The sequence below is a fragment of the Cervus elaphus genome, chromosome 14, assembly GCF_910594005.1.
Source record: "Cervus elaphus chromosome 14, mCerEla1.1, whole genome shotgun sequence".
Classification (NCBI taxonomy): domain Eukaryota; kingdom Metazoa; phylum Chordata; class Mammalia; order Artiodactyla; family Cervidae; genus Cervus; species Cervus elaphus.
This window is the reverse complement of record NC_057828.1, coordinates 57,853,176-57,877,496: the sequence shown is the minus strand read 5'-3', so window position 1 is coordinate 57,877,496 and position 24,321 is coordinate 57,853,176. Positions and strand designations below refer to the sequence as shown.

Here is a 24,321-nt window from a genome sequence, read left to right as displayed (position 1 = left end):
CAGGCAAGACAGAAGCTGCCTGTTCTAACTGACATTCCACAGGGACAAACCTTTTATTTCTAGAAACACAATGTTTAGTGTTGCTATCTTACTCACATGGCAATGATGAGCATGTCAAAACCTGTGGGGAAACAATCAAAATCCTTATAGCTAAATGACTTCATCACATGGCTCTTATGAACAAGCATGCAGAGTGGACTATGAGTAGACACCTCTACTTAGAGCCAAGGTAGAATCTGTGCCATATATAACAGACACCTAAGAGTTCATAAATTAAACTTTCAATTATTGTGCTATTTACTGCGTATACCAGATAACAATGCAAATGACAGCAGTAAGGAGTTGCTGCCATTAGAAAGGCACATATTTATTTTCACTGTTTTCTAGGTTTAAAAACTTGAAAATATACAGGCTATGAACGTCTGAGATAAATTTGATTGTTAAAAGATTCCTTTCTTGAAAATCTAGAAGAGAATGAATTCACAGTTAATTTTAACTACCTGACATGACTTATCTTTTAGATTGATACACATTTCCATAATAAACTTATCTGACTAGACACAGCTGGCACTGTCAAAAACAGATTCAGTTTGTGTCCAACTCATCTTTACTTATCTATACTTTGCTTTTAAGACATTTCTAGATGTGGGTGTGTTCTTTTCTGAAGACACTGAAAATTCTTGAGATCAAAGACCACATATTTGGCTTTTAGGTATTTCCTGTAATAAGGCATGGTACACACCCTTGCCACTTACAAATGCACAGCTCCAGCTTGTATAAGGATAAAACAAGTATCCAGTCCTTTGGGCTACTATTCCAAGACAATGGATGTGCGCTAGTCTGTTCATATTCTCTTGCCTGGCCCACTGTTGTGAGATAAATTTGAGAGGCTACCGGCAGAGAAAAGTGCTCCCCTGGCAATTCAGTTGGTAAAAAATCTGCTCGCAGTGTAGGAGACCTGGGTTTGATCCCTGGGTCGGGAAGATCCCCTGGAGAAGGAAATGACAACTGACTCCAGTATTCTTGCCTGGAAAATCCAATGGACATAAGAGCCTAGCGGGCTACAGTCCATGGAGTCAGACGTGGCTGAGCACCTAAACCACCACCGGCAGAGGAAAGCAGTAAAACCTATAGAACAGAACACAAGCATCTGTCTCGTGTGGATGCGGAACACATGGCTTATATGTCATTAACACCTGCCAGCCATGGACAATGCCATCAATCGGTTTTTTATGTTTTTATTTTATCAAACAATGAGTCTGTGAAAACATAAATGCTTATTACCCAGCTCAATTTATACTTTAATTCAGAAGTAAAAATACTTTGTTCGGAAGTAAAAATCAAATCTTATCTTGTCACTCATTTGACTGCAAAACAAACTCAGGTCTGCCAAGGGTAGGAGCTACTGTGAATAACAATTCCAGAAACAGAGCAATAAAAGGAAATTCCCTAACTGACCAGGGCTTGTTGTATTACTCTGAGTCTAGTCAGTATTAATTAACACAGAAGCTCCAGGGAGAAAACTGGGATATCTGGAATAAAACCCATCCTAGTTCTGGAGGAGTTTAAAAATCACTATCTCCAGAGTCACTGCTATCTCCTTTCTACACCATCAAGGCAAGTAGAGTCTAATACCTGGGAGCAGTAAGGATCTTTCTGTTTAGTCATGTGTCTCTATATTCAGCAGTCGAAAAGAATCATAGCAGTAACAAGGGAGCTTTGATTTTTATAACAATAAGTAATCATTCAATCACATAATAGGAGTATTTGAATGAGCTATTTTCAACATCTTGAAATCTAATAAGACAGATGATGTCATTACTAAGCAGATAATATGCTCACAAAATTTACTGCTAGTCTTACAAGCACATTCCCAGATTCTGTAAGCATTAAGTTAAAAATCTCAAAACATCCTTCATAAGTAAATTGGAACCTTTTCACAGAAAGATAAAGCTTAGAGAAAGAAACAAAACAACTTATACAAATTTTCATTCAGTTTAGATACCATGTTATTCTACATGACTCAGTGGGTAAAGAATCTGCTTGCAAGGCAGGAAACACAGGAGATGCAAGTTCAATCTCTGGGTCAGGAAGATCCCTTGGAGTGGGAAATGGCAATCCACTCCAGTATTCTTGCCTGGAAAATTCCATGGAGAGAGGAGTCTGGTGGGCTACAGTCCATGGGGTCACAAAGAATTGGATATGACTGAGCAACAACTATGTATATCTATATATGCTATTCTGCACATATTCACATAAACAGTTTGCACTCTTATTAAATTACATAAAAGTTCACTCTCTTAAACAGATGTTTTTATGAATTTTATGATGTTTTATGTCAAGAAACTCAGCAGTGGCCACAGGACTGGAAAAGGTCAGTATTCATTCCAATCCCAAAGAAAGGCAATGCCAAAGAATGCTCAAACTACCGCACAACTGCACTCATCTCACATGCTAGAAAGTGATGCTCAAAATCCTCCAAGCCAGGCTTCAGCAATATGTGAACCGTGAACTTCCAGATGTTCAAGCAGGTTTTCAAAAAGGCAGAGGAACCAGAGATCAAATTGCCAACATCTGCTGGATCATTGAAAAAGCAAGAGAGTTCCAGAAAAACATCTATTTCTGCTTTATTGACTATGCCAAAGACTTTGTGTGGATCATAAAAAATTGTGAAAAATTCTGAAAGAGATGGGAATACCAGGCCACCTGACCTGCCTCTTGAGAAACCTGTATACAGGTCAGGAAGCAACAGTTAGAACTGGACATGGAACAATAGACTGGTTCCAAATAGGAAAAGGAGTACGTCAAGGCTGTATATTGTCACCCTGCTTATTTAACTTATATGCAGAGTACATCATGAGAAACGCTGGTCTGGAAGAAGCACAGGCTGGAATCAAAATTGCCTGGAGAAGTATCAATAAGCTCAGATATGCAGATGACACCACCCTTATGGCAGAAAGTGTAGAAGAACTAAAGAGCCTCCTGATGAAAGTGAAAGAGGAGAGTGAAAAAGTTGGCTTAAAGCTCAACATTCAGAAAACTAAGATCATGGCATCCAGTTTCATCACTTCATGGCAAATAGATGGGGAAACAGTGGAAACAGTGGCTGACTTTATTTTTCTGGGCTCCAAAATCACTGCGGATGGTGACTGCAGCCATGAAGTTAAAAGACACCTACTCCCTGGAAGGAAAATTATGACCAACCTAGACAGCATATTAAAAAACAAGGACGTTACTTTGCTAACAAACGTCCATCTAGTCAAGGCTATGGTTTTTCCAGTAGTTATGTATGGATGTGAGAGTTGGACTATAAAGAAAGCTGAGCGCAGAAGAATTGATGGTTTTGAACTGTGGTGTTGGAGAAGACTCTTGAGAGTCCCTTGGACTGCAAGGAGATCCAACCAGTCAACCCTAAAGGAGATCAGTCCTGGGTGTTCATTGGAAGGACTGATGCTGAAGCTGAAACTCAATATTTTGGCCACCTGATGCGGAGAGCTGACTCATGTGAAAAGACCCTGATGCTGGGAAAGATTGAGGGCAGGAGGAGAAGGGGATGACAGAGGATGAGATGGTTGGATGGCATCACCGACACAATGGACATGGGTTTGGGTGGACTCTGGGAGTTGGTGATGGACAGGGAGGCCTAGCGTGCTGCAGTTCATGGGGTCGCAAAGAGTTGTACATGACTGAGCGACTGAACTGAACTGAAAAATATCTTTGACACAAACCAACAAAAGTAAATTGGACTTCATCAACATTAAAAATTTTATGCAAAGAACATGAAGAAAGTCAAAAGACAATCTACAGAATGAGAAAAAATATTTTTGAATCATATATCTAATAAGAGTTTGATATCCTGTATATATAAAGAACTCTTACAATTCCACCAAACAATGCAGTTATTATTTTCTTGGGCTCCAAAATTACTGCAGATGGTGACTGTAGCCATGAAATTAAAAGACGCTTACTCCTTGGAAGGAAAGTGATGACCAAACTTGGACAGCATATTAAAAAGCAGAGACATTACTTTGTCAACAAAGGCTAGTCAAGTCAAGGCTATGGTTTTTCCAGTAGTCATGTATGGATGTGAGAGTTGAACTATAAAGAAAGCTGAGCACTGAAGAATTGATGCTTTTGAACTGTGGTGTTGGAGAAGACTCTTGAGAGTCCCTTGGACTGCAAGGAGATCCAACCAGTTCATCCTAAAGGAGATCAGTCCTGGGTGTTCATTGGAAGGACTGATGCTGAAGCTGAAACTCCAATACTTTGGCCACCTGATGCGAACAGCTGACTCATTTGAAAAGACCCTGATGCTGGGAGGGATTGGGGGCAGGAGGAGAAGGGGATGACAGGATGAGATGGTTGGATGGCATAACCAACTCAATGGACATGGGTTTGGGTAAACTCCAGGAGTTGGTGATTGATAGAGAGGTCTGGTGTGCTACAGTTCATGGGGTTACAAAGAGTCGGACATGACTGAGCAACTGAACTGAACTGATTCAGTTAAAAATGGGCAAAGGAGTTGAGTAGTCATTTCTCCAGAGACATTTCTCCAGATAAATAAATGGCTAATAAGCACGAATGAGAAATACTCAACATCATTAGTCATCAGAGAGAAATGCAAATTAGAACCACAACGAGATAACCAGTTCACATCCATGAGGATGGCTAGAATAAAAACAAAAACAAAAAGTCAGAAAAGTGTTAAGAATGTTACTGAGGCAGTAGAGAAATTAGAACTTTCCTAAGCTGCTGGTAGGAATGCAAAGTCGTTCAGCCCCCATGGAAAGCACCATGGTGGTTCCTCTGTAGGATAATTCTACATTTAACTTGAAAGTGAAAATAAAAGTCACTCAGTTGTGTCCAACTCTTTGCGAGTCCATGGAATTTTCCAGGCCAGAATACTAGAGTGGGTAGCCATTCCCTTCTCCAGAGGATTTTCCCAACCCAGGGATTGAACCCAGGTCTCCTGCATTGCAGGTGGATTCTTTACCAGCTGAGCCACAAGGGAAACCCAAGAATACTGGAGTGGGTAGCCTATCCCTTTTCCAACGAATCTTCTCAATCCAGGAATCGAACGGAGGTCTCCTGCATTGCAGGTGGATTCTTTACCAACTGAAGTAATTTCACTCCTAGGTATATACTGAAAAGAATAAAAAACAAGGACTCAAACAGACACTTGTACAGCCATGTTCACTGTAGCATTATTCACAACAGCCAAAATAAGGGAACAATCCACATGTCCACCAACAGATGAACAGAGAAACAAAATGTGCTCATACAGTATATACATACAACAGGATGTCTTCAGTTATAAAAAGGAATGAAGTTCTAATATCATACAGCATGGATGAACTGCAAAAACATTACAGTAAGTAAAATAAGCCAGATAGGAGGACAAATATTCTATGATTCCACTTGTATGAAATACCTAGAATAGGCATTTCACTGAGACACAAAGTAGATGAGAGGTGACGAGGGGTTAGGAGAAAGGAGGGCAATAGGGAAGAATGGCTTGATGAACAGATTTCTGTAATCAGGGGGGGAGGTGGGTGAAACTGCTTTAGAAATAAATAGTGGTGAATATAACCAATGCCACAACTGTACACCAAAAAATGACATACCTAAAAATTAGTTTAAAACTTCCAGCATTTCTTCAAAGTCGAGACACGTAGTAGCTTAAATTACTTTTCTTTCTTAGTCAAGTATTAAATTATTCAAGTCAGTTATGTGTTCCTCAAAATATGTAAAAAATTAAGATTCCAAAATAAAACCCTTGATTATGGAGTCAAAGTTCATATAATTTAACTTCCTAGCTGATGTTGGGATGTCCTCAGTATTATCCCTAAGTGACTATATACTGCTTAAACATATGTAGCACTTTACTGGAACACTTACAGGCATTCAGAAGAACTTACTAACCTTCCAGTGAAAGTTCTAATTGTTAGTTTTGTTTTTCCCACTTATGAGTTGAAATCTGTATCTCTAGCAGCCTATACTCATTAACCATGATTCTGCCTTTTATTCCAACTTCCACACAATAGTCCTTCAGAAATCTGAAGACTATTATTGGACCTCCAATGTTCTGCTATCCCAGCAGCGGAATTGCCCTTTTGATAAGATTTGAAACCAGCCTATCCAGGAGATGGTGAGGGACAGGGAGGCCTGGCATGCTGCAGTCCATGTGGTTGCAAGGAGTCAGACATGGCTGGACAACTGAACAACGACAACAATACCAGCCTGTACCTTTCATTCTAGCTATATTCCAAGTATTTTATTTTATTTTTTTTTATTCCAAGTATTTTAGAATCACTATATCCATCACTATTATTTCCTTCTCATTATTTTCCACATTTAAAATTTTTTCCATAATACATCTATATTACCTTTCTGATGACAAAATTCTACTTTAGGGGAAAAAAAACCCACCACATCAGAGGAATCATTAGAGTACTTTCTGTACTCTAAAATACTAAAATATGCTCCATAACAAAACTTATATTCCAAACTGAAAGGAAGAAAAATAGAATCAGAGCAGAACAGCTGAAAAATGCTGTGTTACTTCTTCCTAGACACTATACTTTCAGAAGATTTACATGCACATTAGAGATCTTTGATCTGAAATGGTTAACCCAAGACTCTCACTCTAAAGATGAGAAAATTCAGAAGCAGAAAGGTCAAATGCATTGCCATGTTTAAATCATTAGCTTAGTGTTTCTGACAGTGCCATAAAATTAAGATCTTCCCTGCTTAAAACCTTGAAACAGCATTACATCGCCCTGTGCATGAAGTCCAATTTCCTTAACACGGCTATTAAAGCCCACTCTCTTCTCTAGCCTAACTTCAAGCCATTCTTTGCTTCCCTTAGCCAACACTCTCTGCTCCATTTCTTTACATTTTCCTGCTCACTCATGAAACTTAGAATACACTTTCTGCTCTTATTAGAACACCCGACCCCTTCCCCTCATTCTCTTTGGTTAACTAAACCCTCCTTGTCCCTCAGGTCCCCTGACCCCTAACTTAGATCAGTTCGCCCTCTGTGTTCCCACAGAGCCTAATCCCTCTGATTTGGACTAGATCTCCCTAAAAATTCCCTTAGGACTCAGGTCTTCCTCTCTCTTCATAAAATTCATAATTTTTTTTGTGATTGTTTAACATCTATTTTGCCAATTAGACTGTAAATCCTGTGGAGGTAGGAACCCCACTTACCTTGCTCTCTTCTGTAAGCGTACAACTAACTCCACTAACATTACTGGGTGCAAAGTACATAGCTAATAAAAATTTAGTTTTATTAATACTAAGACTTAAGTTTACTTTTAATGGCTAAAAACATCTATAAAATGCTATTAATGCTATACTACACACAATTCTTCTGGATTTGAATCCCACATATTACTCTTTGCCCTACTAAGTTTCATGGACACACTGTTCCAGCTACTTTTCTGGGTCCTGAATCTGTCAGCCAAAATGCTAGCTATCCACGCTGGGCCCTCTATACATTTGATACACAAGCTACCAAAAAATAGATTGCCTTTCTATAATTAAGTACCCTTCATTTAAGATAAATGAAGCTGGTGGCTCAGACGGTAAAGCGTCTGCTTGCAATGTGGGAGACCCGGGTTCGATCCCTGGGTAGGGAAGATCCCCTGGAGAAGGAAATGGCAACCCACTCCAGTACTCTTGCCTGGAAAATTCCATGGATGGAGGAGCCTGGTGGGCTACAATCCATGGGGTCGCAAAGAGTCAGACACGACTGAGCAACTTCACTTCACTTAAGATAATTTTTAGTATAAGTCATTTTTGTACCTGTCCAATCTTCTTCTAAAGTGCCAGTTTCTGGACTATCAAAGTTTTTTTTTTCCATTACAACAGTAAGTTCACAGACATATTTGAATAAATAGACTGAAAAGTGAGATTCAAGTAAGACGGCAGCAGTTCCACATTCAAACAATAACTTTCTTGTTAGCATATGCCTTCTACACAATTAGGGAAATTCAAAACAGACAAAACTATTAACTGCTTTACTTATTCATTGTAAGCATGCCTGCTAACGGAAGAATCTTTTCATGTATAGAACTCCGAGTCAAACATGGAGCTTTTAGAATTTAGGTAAGCATGCTTTTGAACTGTGGTGCTGGAGAAGACTCTTGAGAGTCTCTTGGACTGCAAAGAGATCCAACCAGTCCATCCTAAAGGAGATCAGTCCTGGGTGTTCATTGGTAGGACTGATGTTGAAGCTGAAACTCCAATACTTTGGCCACCTGATGCAAAGAGCTGACTCATTGGAAAAGACTCTGATGCTGGGAAAGATTGAGGGCGGGAGGAGAAGAGGATGACAGAGGATGAGATGGTTGGATGGCATCACCGACACAGCAGACATGGGTTTGGGTGGACTCCAGGAGTTGGTGATGGACAGGGAGGCCTGGCGTGCTGCAGTTCATGAGGTCGCAAAGAGTCAGACACAACTGAACTGAACTGAAGCATGTTTACCTTAATATCCACGCACCCGAAAGACAGTAAATAACAGGGCCGATCACTGTTAGAGCAATCATTCACCTTCAAGAAATTAAACAAACTCTAATTATAGATTTAACGTCTAACTTACCATCTTCCTTAGAAACTGTTTAGGTGTAGAAAAGTTCAGGATTCTGATAATCAAAGGGATATATAATCTCAAGGTTATACAATAACTTATATAATAACTATAAGTATAGTATTATACTTATAGTATAATAACTAATGAGTGAGAACCAAGCATAATGCCATGTATTTTGTTTTGTTTTGAACACAAATAAAACATTTTATCTTTTTTTTTTAATGCCATGCATTTTGAATAATGATTAAGAACACTGTCCCGGAGCCAGGGAGCCTGCGTTCAAATTCTGACTTTGCTACTTTCTTGCAGTGTATCCTTGAGCTATCTTCTGAACCCCTGCTTCAGCCTGACCATCTGTAAAATAAGCCTAAAGTTTTGTTGTGAAGGTTAAATGACTTTAAAAAAAGAATAATGAGTTAATTGAATTAAATAAAGTTTAAAAATAATGTGATTCTTTTTATTGTATCATTTTATCACTATTAAGATGAAACCCAGGATATATGTATACCTATGCTGAAGCTGAAACTCCAATACTTTGGCCACCTGATGTGAAGAGTTGACTCACTGGAAAAGACCCTGATGCTGGGAGGGATTGAGGGCAGGAGAAGAAGGGGACGACAGAGGATGAGATGGCTGGATGGCATCACCGACTCAATGGACATTAGTTTGAGTAAACTCCAGGAGTTGGTGATGGATAGGGAGGCCTGGCGTGCTGCAATTCATGGGGACGCAAAGAGTCAGACATGAATGAGCGACTGAACTGAACTGATGGCTGACTCATGTTGAGGTTTGACAGAGAACAAAACTCTGTAAAGCAATTATCTGTCAATTAAAAATAAACAAATAATAAAAGAAGATGAAATATAATACCATGGAACTTGTTATAATACTATAGAACTTGTGGACCCCGAGCCTTACGTTCCTTATTATGTCAATCCCCTTTCATCTTAATTTGTGAGTCTACTAATTTTCTATTCTTACTCTAAGTCTCCTAACATGAAATCAGTGCATAGTCAATAAAGGAAATTAATTCTTTCCCTTTGTAAGGGTACCGAAGACAAGTACCTTACTGTCCTACAAAAAATTCTCTAAAGCTAGGGAAGACCGAGGATCTACACAAGCAGCTGGGCTCTAGAGGTGCTTAGAGAAAGGTGGACCAGTCCAACAGCAGCAGTGCTGTGGTCACCCAGTCCATGTCACACTCGTCCTGCACGGCTGGGCCCTGGCTCCTGCAGCCAGAAGCAAGCTGAAACCTATGGGTTTGGTCTAAATAGGTCACTGGTGAGTGAAATTTTTCAGTATGAATTCACAGTCATTTTATATCATGTTTAATATATTAAAAAAAAAAAACTTCTACATAGTTTGAAAGATTGAGTAGGCTGAATGCCTTCATTTCACTCCAGATGGAATTAGTACCTTTATTTTACATAGTTCTTATTTCTGTTTTTCCCTTGAAGATTGCTTAGGGGAGACGTGGTAATTTACTGTGGGATATCAATATCACTAGAAATTTGTATATCCTTTAAATATTTTCAGTATTCTTAATTCTGGAAAATTCACAGGACAGTTTCTCTTGTTTCTAATTAACAGAAATGAATAGTTTTCATTTAGTTATTCCAATTACTTATTTGCTCAATTTTGTAGAATATCTACCATGTTTTGACTTGGTAGGGTTTGAAAAAATGTCCTTGTGTCTTGGCAAGTGTCTGTTAACAAATGATCTCTTTTCTCCCCTGGGTCCAGTGTCAACCGCCTTGCATCAAATGCAGTGTGCTAAATTCCATTTCCATCAATGATTACAGAAGAGTACCCACTTCCTGAAGAAATAGGTAAAAGTCCTTTGTAGGAGAAAAAGGAACTTGTGAGTCCAGCCAACTCAGTCGTGGCCATCTTGGTTAGAGACAAAATATATTCTGGTGTACTGCAGTCTTCTCTCATATCCTCTCTGCACCCTTCCATCATTGGAAAGGCTGGTCCTTCAAAACATTTCATTCATGAGCAAGAGTCGTGGGTCCTAAGCTATCCCTTGTTTTTCATATCTTCTTCGAAGAGTTCAAGTCAATGACAAATTAGAGTACACATTTACAGATGACATTAATCCTTTAAATGGAAGATACATTTACTGTCTCTTTAATAAGAAGAAAGCTCAACAGCCTACACCCAAGAGAGAGAGCAATTTGCACCTTTTAGGCAAGAGCAATAAACATGATCATTTCACATGAAGGAGTCAAATTAATGTAAGTGTGACTGTTAGGTTAGAGAGCACTGCAGAGCTTTTGGGCTTCTAACCAAAAGTCACCTTTTGACAATTAAGAGATTTTGCTGATTGCAGCGTTTATCACATACTGTATGAGTTTTACCACTATCTTGGAATATATTGAATCCCAAAACACCAAAATTATTGTCACAATCTACCAGTTTGGAGTTCTCCAACAGATAGTTCAGTAAATGCACCTAGGACCTTCCTCCTCTTCCCCTCATAATTCTTAGGATCTAATCAAGGAGGGAAAAATTATTTGAAGCTATTTTAATGTACTTCTGAAGCATGCACTGGTAGGACACATGCATTTAAAGAGAACAATAGTGACTCGGAAATGATGTTCTCAAATCCTGTTTTCAAAGAACAGCCTGGAAAGGATCTGCCACAAACTGTTTCAGTGGACCCTACAAAAGGAAGACCTGGTTACTAAAACTACTAGGATTATTCCATAAGAGAACTCCTGAGTATGAACAGTGCACTCCAGCTTTCTGAAACTTAGCAGACATTTTGCATGGCTGATAATTGCTGAGATCCTAATTAGAGAAGTACCTGCCAATGAAATGTCATAAAGAGGAAAAACAATACATGTAATCAGGTTACATGTATACAAACTTACAGGTTTGTAGTAAGATGTTGGAGAAGACTCTTGAGAGTCCCTTGGACTGCAAGGAGATCCAACCAGTCAATCATAAAAGAAATCAGTCCTGAATATTCATTGGAAGGACTGATGCTGAAGCTCCAATACTTTGATCACCTGATGTGAAGAGCCAACTCACTAGAAAAGACCCTGATGCTGGGAAAGATTGAAGGTAGGAGGAAAAGGGGATGACAGAGGATGAGATGGTTGGATGGCATCACCTACTCAATGGATGTAAGTTTGAACAAGCTCTGGGAGAGTGAAGGACAGGGAAGCCTGGCATGCTGCAGTCCATGGGGTCACAAAGAGTCAGAAACAATTGAGTGACTGAAAAACAACAAAGGTCCTTAAAGAAAACAAAAATGGTTCTTTGTCTCTAATAGGCACCTATATGTTTAAGATAAGGCCTTCATTTTATATGCTTACATTAACAACTATGCTGTAAATTACCCCTTTTTCTCTTCTCCTTTCTGGGAGAAATAACAACTCTTAACAAGTGGTTGTCTTTGGAAATCACTGTCTTTTCTAACCTAATACATATATTGATTCTCCTTCATTGTTTTAAGGACCACAAGAGTTCTTTGGATAGAATTTCTGAGTGGTAAAATTATTAGTAATTTCTGCCTTTTATTATTTATTTATATTTTTTCCCAAATTTTATTGTATAATCAACATTATTTTACTCATTAACGATAAAAAACTAAGTTGCAAGATCTTTAGGGAGTAGAGCTATTTGGTATGCTTCCCTTTAAATAAATGATACAAACAGCTATTCTTTCTGTAATATGTATTAATCAACTTTAGTACATCATTTTCCTACTCAAAACCTTCATCTATAGAATGAAAATATCGCTCCCTTAGCATTACACACAAAATCCTCCATGACCAACACCTATTTTCTTACCACTTCCTGGCCTTCCTCTCATATTATAGCTAGATCAAACAGGATAAAATTCCCAGACATGCTGTTTCTCCTGTGTGCTTCTCAAAGTGCTCTTCTCTTCATCTGTAACATCTTTCTTCTCCATTTAACGACCTAAAAATTTTCCATTTTTTCTTTAGAATGTTAATCAAAAGTTTTCACCTTTAAAAGGGCACAGATATGCTCTGCTGGCGGGTGAAACGACACATCTTTGAAGGACAGCAATTCGGCTTATATATCAAAATTACAAAATGCACATACCCTTCAACCCAGTGATTCTACCCCCAGGAACTGGATATATGGATATTCTAACACTTTTGTGAAATGACACGCAAAAGGTTATTTACTGCACCAGTTTGTAGCAACAAAATACTGGGAACAACTCTAAATACACATACATTGGGAGCTGGTCAAACATATTACAAAATTTCATACAATGAAATACTATGCATCTATCAACTGCATAAGGAATCCTTGATGTACTGACATAGAAGAATTTCTAACATATATGGAAAAGCAAAGTACAGAACATGAATGGGATGCCAAAATTTCTGTAAAAAGAGAGGGGAGGAACACACACCAATTTGCTTGTATCTGCATAAAATATTTCTGAAAAAGAAGAGCACCACTGGGACAACAGGAACAATTTCACTGGACGCTATTTTATATGTATTGAAATTTTAAACCATGTGAATGTACTACTTATTCAAAAGGTAAAACTGTAAAAGTTTAAAAATCAAAGTGCTAAAAAATGTTCATTTCTTTTGATAGTATCTGTATTTCCCATACTGTCTTTTCCATCAACTCCTTTATTCATTCATGAGAACACCAGACTGCAGATATTCTGTGCCAAGTGAAGAGAAATAAAAACAACCTGCAAGGTACAGCTCAGGGGAGCAGAGAGAATATTCATTTCAGCGAGGCCCCGGGCACACACCCCATGTGACAGGCACACCAAGCAAAGGCTCTCTTCCAGATTAGACTGTTGTCTCTTTGAAGATAGCTTAAAGGTTAACACAGGGCATTGCCCGTAGGAAGTATGCACGTTCAATGAATCTCTGAATAAGCTAAAGAAATAAGCAATGCATTATTTTTTTAAACAGTTAAAAACTATTATTTAACTATTCAACTAGTGTGTGTGTGAAAGTCGCTCACTCGTGTCTGACTCGTTGCGACCCCATGGACTGTAGCCTGCCAGATTTCTCTGTCCATGGAATTCTCCAGGCAAGAATACTGGAGTGGGTCGCCTTCCCTTCTCCAGGGGATCTTCCCAACCCAGGGATCGAACCCAGGTCTCCTGCATTGCAGGCGGATTCTTTACCACCTGAGCCACCAGGGAAGCCCATTCAACTAGACTCTAAACTAATTAATTCTACAGTAAATTTTACAAGAATTTAGTATGAAGCTCTAAGGATAAAAATATTTTGAAATAACCTTTCCTATCTTATGAAGGTATCCAATCATTTTGAGAGTCCCTTGGACTGCAAGGAGATCAAACCAGTCGATCATAAAAGAAATCAGTCCTAAATATTCATTGGAAGGATTTACACTGAAGCTAAAGCTCCAATACTTTGGCCACCTGATGCAAAGAACTAATTCACTGGAAAAGACCCTGATACTGGGAAAGATTGAAGGCAGGAGGAGAAGGGGACGACAGAGGATCAGATGGTTGGATGGCACCACTGACGCAGTGGACATGAGTTTGAGCAAGCTCCAGGAATTGGTGATGGACAGGGAAGCCTGGCGTGTTGCCTGGCGTCCACAGGGTTACAAAGAGTTGGACATGACAGAGCGACTGAACTGAATCATTACAAACATTATCCACTGCAGACCATGATTACACATATGCTTCTTTTATACATATACACTTCTTCCCCCCCACCAATACTATCGATTAACTATGTACAGAGAGCATATAAAGCACCAGGCACAATGCTGGGCTAGCGATACAGTGGTATACAAAAACAGACACAGCCCTGTTCTCACGGAGGTTATGGGTTAGTGAGAGACGAGTCAAACAATCACACAAGTATTTTTAAGAGCAGGCTCATTGGAAAAGAGCCATAAGCTCGGAAAGATTGAGGGCAGGAGGAGAACCGGGGTGACAGAGGATGAGATGTTTGAATGGCATCATCGACTCAATGGACATGAATTTGAGCAAACTCTGGGAGATAATGAAGGACAGGGAAGCCTGGCGTGCTGCAGTCCACGGGGTCACAAAGAGCTGGACATGACTGAGCAACTGAACAACAAAGGAGGAGAAGAGAGAAACTGCCAGGCATAGTCAAATTTCTCCAAGGCAGTCATAAGGAAAGGAAAAGTTACCTAAAGCCTTTATGTCTCAGAAAATGTAAGTTAAATGTTATGTTAGGGGGGACTTCCATGGCAGTGCAGTGGTTAAGGTGCCGCATTTCCACTGCAGGGGACAGGGACTCAACCCCTTGTCAGGGAACTAAGATGGCACATGCAGTGCAGGGGGCCCTAAAAAAAGAATTTCTTTTTAAAATGTTATGTTAGGAAATTGTGGACAGAATACAATGTCCTTGACCTTAGATAGAAAAATATCTATATTTTCCTGAACCTCTGAAATCAAAATTATGAATATAGGTAATAATCTACTGTATTATTTGTGACTTTGTTAACATATCAAGCTCTGTACCACTTTGGGGCTTTCTCTCAGAGGTTTCCTCTGCCTGAGCCATTCTTTTTTCCCTTATTTTCCCTTGGATGGCATTCAGATCTCAAATGACACCAGTGAGGCACTCACTGATTACCCAGCATAAAGCCTCTAATTAAACAATTTAATTATACCATTCCATTTTAAGTCTCTGCATAATACTTATCACTGGCTGATAAGTGTTATCATTAGCTAATATTCATGTCTTACCTCTCCAAATAATATAAGATTTGCAATTGATACAGGTCTTTCTACCTCACACCTAGATTCCCAGGGCCAAGAATACAGTACAGCACACAGGAGTAGATCAATGAATATTTTTAATTAAATATTCAACTGAATGCAAATATGGGTGCTAAAAGAAATAAAAAACTAGAATAAGATTTTTCAGTCATTGTGGACAAGCTATGATTTTACAAAACAAAAACTAGGTATTATATATTTCATGTCAATTGCTCCTATAACAACTCCAAAAAGATATTTTGAATTAACTCACAAATCAACCCCACTCCCAGAATCAAGTATAGAAGATAACTTCTCAACATCTGAAACAGGATTTCTAACGACTGTCGTAGCAGCTGGTTCAATCATTTCATATTTAATAGCAAAACAACCTAAGTGAGCTTTAGAAAGTGAATTAATTAAGTCCTGCTAAATGTTAATCTCTTATTTCAAGACTGTGTAAAGGAAGAATCAGTTTGGAATTATATTAATCCATACACATATACCTCTTACTATGTGCTGGGTATTCTTAAATGCTTTAATGTATTAACTGATTTAAGCCTATAAGATACTTTTAACATGCTTCCAATTCACAGATGAGAGAAAGGAAACTCAGAGAGGTCAAGTAACCTGCCCCAAGTAAATGAGCTAATTGGTGGTGAAGTGGGATTTGACCCAGACACTTTGGCTTTTGGGCTCATCTCTAGGCTATGTTACCTTCCCCATCACTCAGATTCTCCCTGAAGAATCTAGAGGTGTGATTAATGGGTAACAACTTAACTCTGCAAATGACAGAACTATAAATTTGAATGCTGTATGGCAGCTACATTCTGCAATGGGAATGAAAAAGCAAAGAACTTGGGGAAAGAGATAAAATAGATGCAAAGAGACAAGCTAATTAGATGGCAAGAGATAATGGAAAATGTTTGCCACTACTAGCTATGCTGAACTCCTGCTCTTGTGTTTAAAGGAACATCCCCTAGTGCCCACATGATAAATTCTGCTTCTTGTTTAAGACAGCTCAAGATTTTACTACCTGCAACTGTAAGAATCTTAACTTATATCAAAACTGATAAACCAAATGAGGGAGGATATGGCTTCCTGTGCTAAACTGAAGATGATGAAATACTACCAAAATATGTTCACTGAAATAACAATCAGAATGTAAAATATTCAGATAATAACATTAAAAAATATGGATGAGTCAATAGCTTTATTCTAATCAATATTTTTGTATACAGAATGAGGATTGAGAAACAACTACTGATTTCATTCTTTTCTCCATCTCTGGTACAAGGAATTGCTCTAAATTTTTTTTCTTTTTAATTTGTCATGTGAGATGAAATTTATGTGCCAACCTGATAAGGAGGAAGTCATTTCAGAAAGCTCACCTCATCTCCCAGTTATACAACAGAAACTGTAGCTCCCTGAAGACCTCCCTTCTTTCCCTGGTGCAGAGCTGCTAAGCTGGTATCTGTCTGCTAAGAACATTATATCCAGTGCTAATCAAGTATAAACATGTGCTAGTCTGGGTAAAAAGCTTTTGTTAATGGACAAACCACTGAACAACCAAGTCTCTTACAGTGATGCTGTGATCTAGAATTTTTAGATGTGGAACACAATAAAGCCAAAATGGGCCATCTTTTCTCCATTACATGTCTTAATATCCAACTTTCCTATTCAAGCTGACAATAGTAACAATCTTTCCAATTTTAATTTTATAAGGTGGAAAGTTTACATGACAGTAATTTACAATTTATCTCAATCATTTACTCTTCATGTATAGATCAGCTGCTGCTGCTTCCTAAGTAATTCTACTGTACCTATCCACTACAAGAACTGAGCATTGTGCCTGGGCGAATTTCTTTCTTTACACTTTTGCTGCTGAAGTGTCAAGAACTCCAAACTCTTGTCAATTCTTTTTACCTGCTGTAATGACCTTTAAAATTTTTCTCCATGGGCAATGTGGCGCCTGTCAATCCGTTACTGCCCATTCCTGCAATAATTGATATATCTACTCAGCAGATGGTCTCACCCATATAAATCCCTACAATTAATGCCACATTGCCTTCTCACCATCCTGAGGTTCAAATCTAAGCTCTTCTACAGCAGGGGTCCCCAGCCTCTGGGATCTAAAGCTTGATGATCTGAGGCGGAGCTGATGTAATAATAACAGAAATGAAGTACACAATAAATCTAATGTACTTGAACTACCCCCAGACCATCCCCTACACTCTGTCTGATAAAACAGGTCCCTGGTGTCAAAAAGGTTGGGGACCACTGTTCTATACCATCTTCATGGCAACAGACTTCAAGTTTTCTACAAGACTGATATCCTAATAGTGACCCCCTACCAAACAAAGCAATTCACTAGGGCAACCCAACTAGTACATTTGTCCACCCCTTGCCTTCTTCCATGGGCTTCCCTGGTGGCTCAGTGGTAAAGAACTGCCTGCCAATGCAGGAGATGTGGGTTTGATCCCTGGGTCAGGAAGATCCCCTGGAGAAGGAAGTGGCAACCCACTCCAATATCCTTGCCTGGGAAAACTCATGGACAGAGGAGCCTGGCAGGCTACAGTCCATGGGGTCGCAAAGAGTCGGACACAGCTTATCAACTAAACAACAACGCCTTCTTCCACATCCCTATGATGCCTTATCTACTCACCATACTCATCCTTTAGGCTCTCTTCAGGCAGTTACAAGGGGAGACAATTAGAGCTTTCACTCCTAAATGCTTTTAATCCTTGAAATAACCAAGTAATGTAATGCTACTATATCCCTCATTCAGATGCTTAGAGAAACTAAGTAATTTTTCAGTAAGCAGCAGATGTAAAACTTGAACTGGGAACCTTATAACCTTAAAGCCTCTGAAATAGTTAATCCCTCAGCCTTTGCACAAGCTGTTTTCACCCGGCTCAGAAAGGCCCTACTACTTTCCACTCGCTGGCAAACACCTGCTCAGCCTTCAAAGCTTCAATTAATTGCTTCCATCCCCTTTGGAATTCTGCCTCCACACTGAGTAACTATTCTCTACTTCATTCTACCCAATAACAGTAAATATCACCCCCATAAATATTGATTTTGCTTGTCTCTTTTATTTTAATATGAGATCTTTGGGTAAAGGATATTCTATTCATACCCAGCATATTGCAGTAATCCCAAAATGTTTATAACATTACATACTGGATAAAACAACGTTCCCTTCATTATAGATTAAAAAGTTGAAATAATTCAGCAGAACTTAAGTTAACATTTAACCTGAAATACACAAGCTTGACAGACTATGCATTGGTTATTAGGTTTATTCATTTTTAAACATTAAATCATACATTCTGAATTTAAATACATATTCAAAGCTTCCTTCTGGAATGCATAACAAATGTAACAGGTGTGATCTTTTCCCTTTATTTACACTAGTCAAGTATAAAAATAATTAGAAACGGTGGACATGGTAGAGAAGAACACTGGTGGTTCCACTAGGAGACAGAAGGCCCTGACTGAGGAAAACTTAAGAGTCTCCCTCCTTCGGTTGTTATTATTGGTTGTTATCATTCTTGTGTGAGCACCTTGCAATAAGCGGAGGAAGAGGAAACGGGTACAATTTTTTCTCAAAATGAAAGAGTTAATTTCAGCCAATGAACAACAAAAGGAAAACCAAGCTGTTGGATTTAAGGAAAGGCAAGAATACTGTGTCCAATGAGGTAGTTTTCTCAATGCTTCTGAGTCATTTTGATTAGACTGGATTTTCACCTTACATACCAACTTATTTACACTGTAATTTACAAGTTCCTAAGTTCTAATACCACCCTTATGGCAGAAAGTGAAGAGGAACTAAAAAGCCTCTTGATGAAAGTGAAAGAGGAGAGTGAAAAAGTTGGCTTAAAGCCCAACATTCAGAAAACTAAGATCATGGCATCTGGTCCCATCACTTCATGGCAAATAGACGGGGTAACAGTGGAAGCAGTGTCAGACTTTATTTTTTTTGGCTCCAAAATCACTGCAGATGGTGACTGCAGCCATGAAATTAAAAGACACTTACTCCTTGGAAGGAAAGCTATGACCAACCTAGACACCATATTAAAAAGCAGAGACATTACTTTGCCAACAAAGGTCCATCTAGTAAAGGCTATGGTTTTTCCAGTGGTCATGTATGGATGTGAGAGTTGGACTGTGAAGAAAGCTGAGTGCTGAAAAATTGATGCTTTCGAACTGTGGTGTTGGAGAAAACTCTTGAAAGTCCCTTGGACTGCAAGGAGATCCAACCAGTCCATCCTAAAGGAGATCAGTCCTGGGTGTTCATTGGAAGGACTGATGCTGAAGCTGAAACTCCAATACTTTGGCCACCTCATGTGAAGAGATGACTCACTGGAAAAGACCCTGATGCTGGGAGGGATTGGGGGCAGGAGGAGAAGGGGACGACAGAGGATGAGATGGCTGGATGGCATCACCGACTCGATGGGCATGCGTTTGAGTAAACTCCAGGAGTTGGTGATGGACAGGGAGGCCTGGCGTGCTGCGATTCATGGGGTTGCAAAGAGTCGGACACAACTGAGCGACTGAACTGAACTGAACTGAAGTTCTAATAATCGTGACTCTAGGCTTTTGTTTAGCTTATCTTAGCAACTACAGCATTGATGTGTATAACCTTATGTTGTGTGTGTGTATGAATAATCTGGATGATAAAAGAGAGATTATACCTGACTTCCTTATCCTTTTTTCTTATCTGTTTTATCAAAAGGGCCTATATAAAGGGATCTGTGATTTTCTTCATTATCATTCATTTTTAAAGGATCAACAGGATACAGCCATATTTGCAAAGTGTGAATCAAGACATTTCTGAAATCAATGGTTGTGCATAACTATCTTTAAAACAAATATAACAGAGCAGGAAAAAAAAAACTGAACATCACATGTAGTAATAGTAAGTATGGTTTAGTCAAATTTTCTTTCAGTCTTGTGTGTACAATGTCGGGAGATCTATTTTTCACCGTGTCTCCATCAAAGATGTCAGAAAGCCACAGAGTTACTTATGAACAAGAAAAGATTCAGTGTCCACACCAAAACCACTGTACTTAATGGCATTACTACCATTTAAGGAATCAAGATAACTCTCATTATGAAACAAAGTCCAATTACAGAAAGATATTAATTAATCCTATACTAGGAAAGTTTCTAAATACCCTTATAAAAGTCAACCTAAACCCAGGGGATTTTATATGTTAGTAAGAATGTAATTTGCTTTACAGTGCAGTAATAAATCACATTGAGAAGCAATTTACTTTATACTGCGGAAAATCTGAGTATTTATCCCTTTTATGCGATTTTTTAAAGGATTCATCTCGGACAAAGCAGAAAACTCAATATGGAATCAAAAGCAAATAATAAATATTTTATCTTACCACAATTTTAGTATAACTTTCCCAGACAAACTAAAACCAAACTATCACTTCCAAAAGATGATACCAGTAAATAAACTCTTTCAAATTTCAAACCGAATAAAAAGAACTAAGAATCTCCAGCATGTTCTGTAATCAATTTAACATCCTAACATTTATACTATTTAAAAAAGTTCGGTGTATAGAGCTATATTTTGTGTCTTTATCATGCCTCTGAGATTTTCCATGCTAGTGACCAAATTTCATGTCAAATAAGCTCCTGGGCTAAATCCCCTTAGGGGGAGCTGGAATTGCATCAAGGCATAATATATGTCAATATGCAGAATATGGAAGAGTGTTTCCTGGTAAGCACATCAATAGTCATTCATTCATTCATTTTCTCTCTTCCTGTCTCTCTGTACGTGTATAAGCACACATCCCAAGTGTCTTGTATTTATTGAGTATATGAGGCTCCCCATGACCTGGTCACTGCCTACCTCTTCCACATCTTCTGTCCTCTACATTGGGTTACTTTACATCTCTGTTTTTGTTCTTCTCCCCTTTGACCTGTAAAATTCCTACACATTTTTGAAGACTCAGGTCAGATCCCTTAAAAGGACCTTGAAAGGACCATTAGAAAACAGTGAAACTGAATTTTGAATTTTCTGGATAAGTGTTCATGATGGAATATTATAAAATTAATGGCTAAAATGAAGCTTAAAGATTACTCACAACTGTGAACTAACCTATCCTGACTTGGTATATATACATATTTATGGTTAACTAAGGATTGACAATAATCTCCATATAATACATATAATTATAAAAATAGAAATTATGTATATTAAACAGGAAAAGAATGCAATAGGCTGGATATTTTTGTACAAATGAACACTTAGAAAAGTATATTATGGTTTTGTTTTTGCTTTGCTTTTTTGATCTAGCTCATTCTTTTAAACTGTAGCTATAAAACATTTACAAAAGGAGAAAGTATAATGAATTCCTATGTACTCCTCTTCTGTTTCAAAAATTATCAACACCTATTCATTTAGTTTTACCCACATCACCAACCTCTTTACTGGACCATTTTGAATCTTTGCAGACATTAACTATCCTTACCTATCTTGTTTACAATCATTAATTATATCCATACATCTCTCTAAATCATCATTTTAAACACAATCAAAATATTACTGCACACACACAAACTGAGTACTTCTCAGTATTACTAAATATCTAATTAGTGGTCAAATTTTCCCTGACTACCTTATAGATTTTTTTTATGGTGTCATCAGTACACCGAAACAAGGTCAGTATACTGCATCAAGCTAATATTACCCTTAAGCCTTTGAAAATTAACCTATGAGTTACCTCTCCACCTTTTTTTTTAATTACAATATATTGTTTGAAGAAATTGCCACATTGTGTTAAGGTTCCTATGTCTTAGAATAGAGAATTATGGTTTCATACTAGTAAGATGGTGGCTCAATGGTAAAAGAATTCACCTGCAAATCAGGAGACACAGGAGACACGGATTTGATCCCTGGGTCGGGAGACCCCCTGGAGGAGGAAATGGCAACCCACTCCAGTATTCTTGCCGGGGAAATCCTATGGACAGAGGAGCCTGGCGGGCTATAGTCCATGGGGTCACAAGATTCAGACACAACTTAGTGACTAAACAAAAACAACTAGTAAGATAATCGTTATTATTGCTCATTCTGTTGCTTATGATGAGTACTATTGAATAGAAGAGGTCACTATGACAACAGTCAGGAAAGTATGTTTAAAAGATATGGATCAATGACCGATATAAGGATGACATTTACACAGAAGAAACAAACATTTGCAAGGACTTTGTTTTTCTATTATGCCAGGACATGCAAACTAAGACTCTTGGAGAATGGTTAAAAAAAAAAGGTTACAAATTTAAATCCCAACTAAAATTATATTTATAATAGTTCCTAGTAATAATGTAAAGACTGAAAGTTATCTGATTTTTAGATAGCTCAATTCTTAATGTCTCTGTTATGGCCCACTGGTAAAAATGCTCCACTTCAGAAATACTGAATTATATATGTGTAAATGTATAGGTAGCCCTCACCTAATAACCATATATGTACATACAAGGCAAACACATGGGAAAATATTATGTTTGGCATTATAAAACTTCTTTCAACCTCACTACATAAAAAAGCATTAACCTAGGTTTTACTTCTGGGACACCTTAAATGTACTACTAAGGTATAATAGTGTTTACTTATACAAATAAAACCATGAAAACCTGTAGACCTTGTTGCAGCTGTAACAATGTCAACAGCAATAGTTCTATTTTAATTCCTAGGAAGTTATGCCTCAACTGCTACACGAGTACAACTATCATATTAGAAAAGAAATAACAGCCCGAGAAGAATGTGCAAGGCCCCACCTACCATAGACCTGGGCTTGCTGATGGCCACCAGACTAGTGAGGAAGTCTTCGTCGTGCAGCTGGCTGAAAACATGGGCGTCATAGGCTACCATAATGGAGATTTCTTCCATCATCTTGCCAGCTGGTCTTTCCACAGCAGCAGCTGCTGTCCCAGCTCCAGATCAGACTACCCAGGGGAAAATCCTATTGCAGCTTGGTGCCAATGCACACACCCACCTGAGTCTGAGGGGGTGGAGTGTCAAAAATCCAGAAAAGGGGAAAAAAAAGCAGCTGCTATCATAGGCTTGTCTAGAAATTCACCCCCAGTAGAAAACTGAGCGAGGTCTCTTTATCTACGGAGGAAGTATATACTATAAACACCTTCTGCATTCTTAACAGAGCAGCTGGAAAATTTAGTTTTTGGAAATCTTCTTTAAACTTCAAAAAAGTCTCCTAACTGGAAATATCCTAGAGCAAAAATGGGGGAAAAAAAAAAAGGAAACCAAAAACCACAAAAATTGATGTTATGTTCTCGAGAATTTTTTTAAGTTTATCTTCTTACTTCAGTATTACTTATATCAAGATTTGTCTTCTTGGAGAAGATGCAGATTTTCTTACTGCTTATTGGTTTCACGTTCACAGCAAACAAATAGATGGTAACATTTAATTTTTCAGAATTTATAGAATTCTTGGTGTAATTAAAAATTATCTCAAGAAGCGTGAAAAAAAAAAAAGGTTCCTTTTCCCCTCTGAGTATTTCTGTTAAAAACAAAAAGTACCAAAATATAAAAATGAAACAGACTGCAATTATCAGTTAATAACCATTTCCTCTTCTCCCATTAAAAAAACAACAAATATGTTAAACAGAATTCTTGATTTTTCAGAGAATTTAGTTTTCCGCTGTTATTCTGAAAACAACACAAGGTTGTCATTTCTAAACTGATTATTATTCTCCCATGATACAAGTTCTCTTTGTCTATTTTTAAGCTTAGAGATTTCTTTTAATTACCCAAATCAGCAGATAGTAATGAACTACTACTGGTGCCTTAGCTATGAGAAGCGTCTTTTTAAGTACAGCTGAAGACAGTAAATGAACCTCAATGTGCCCTGATGAGAAATGTGAAAACTGACCATATTATCATTACAAGGTTGCCTAAATCACCAGGAAATATAATGGAGGCTAATTCCATGGGGAAAGTATTAAGCAAATAAAAAGGGAGGAGGGC

The 24,321-nt window shown here is 38.2% G+C and overlaps 1 protein-coding gene across 6 annotated transcripts in view; it reads right to left on the bottom strand.

Annotated features, from left to right (window-relative positions):
• Positions 1-24,321, bottom strand: part of RABGAP1L (RAB GTPase activating protein 1 like) — a 671,327-nt gene that overhangs the window by 63,232 nt on the left and 583,774 nt on the right. For 2 of the 6 annotated variants that reach the window (XM_043922784.1, XM_043922782.1), the window contains exon 2: positions 23,119-23,854. The exons of the other annotated variants lie outside the window; for them this stretch is intronic. In XM_043922784.1, coding sequence (XP_043778719.1) covers positions 23,119-23,229 — 111 coding nt within the window. In that variant the 5' untranslated portion in view covers positions 23,230-23,854. The remainder of the gene's footprint in view (positions 1-23,118; positions 23,855-24,321) is intronic. 6 annotated transcript variants of the gene reach the window in all.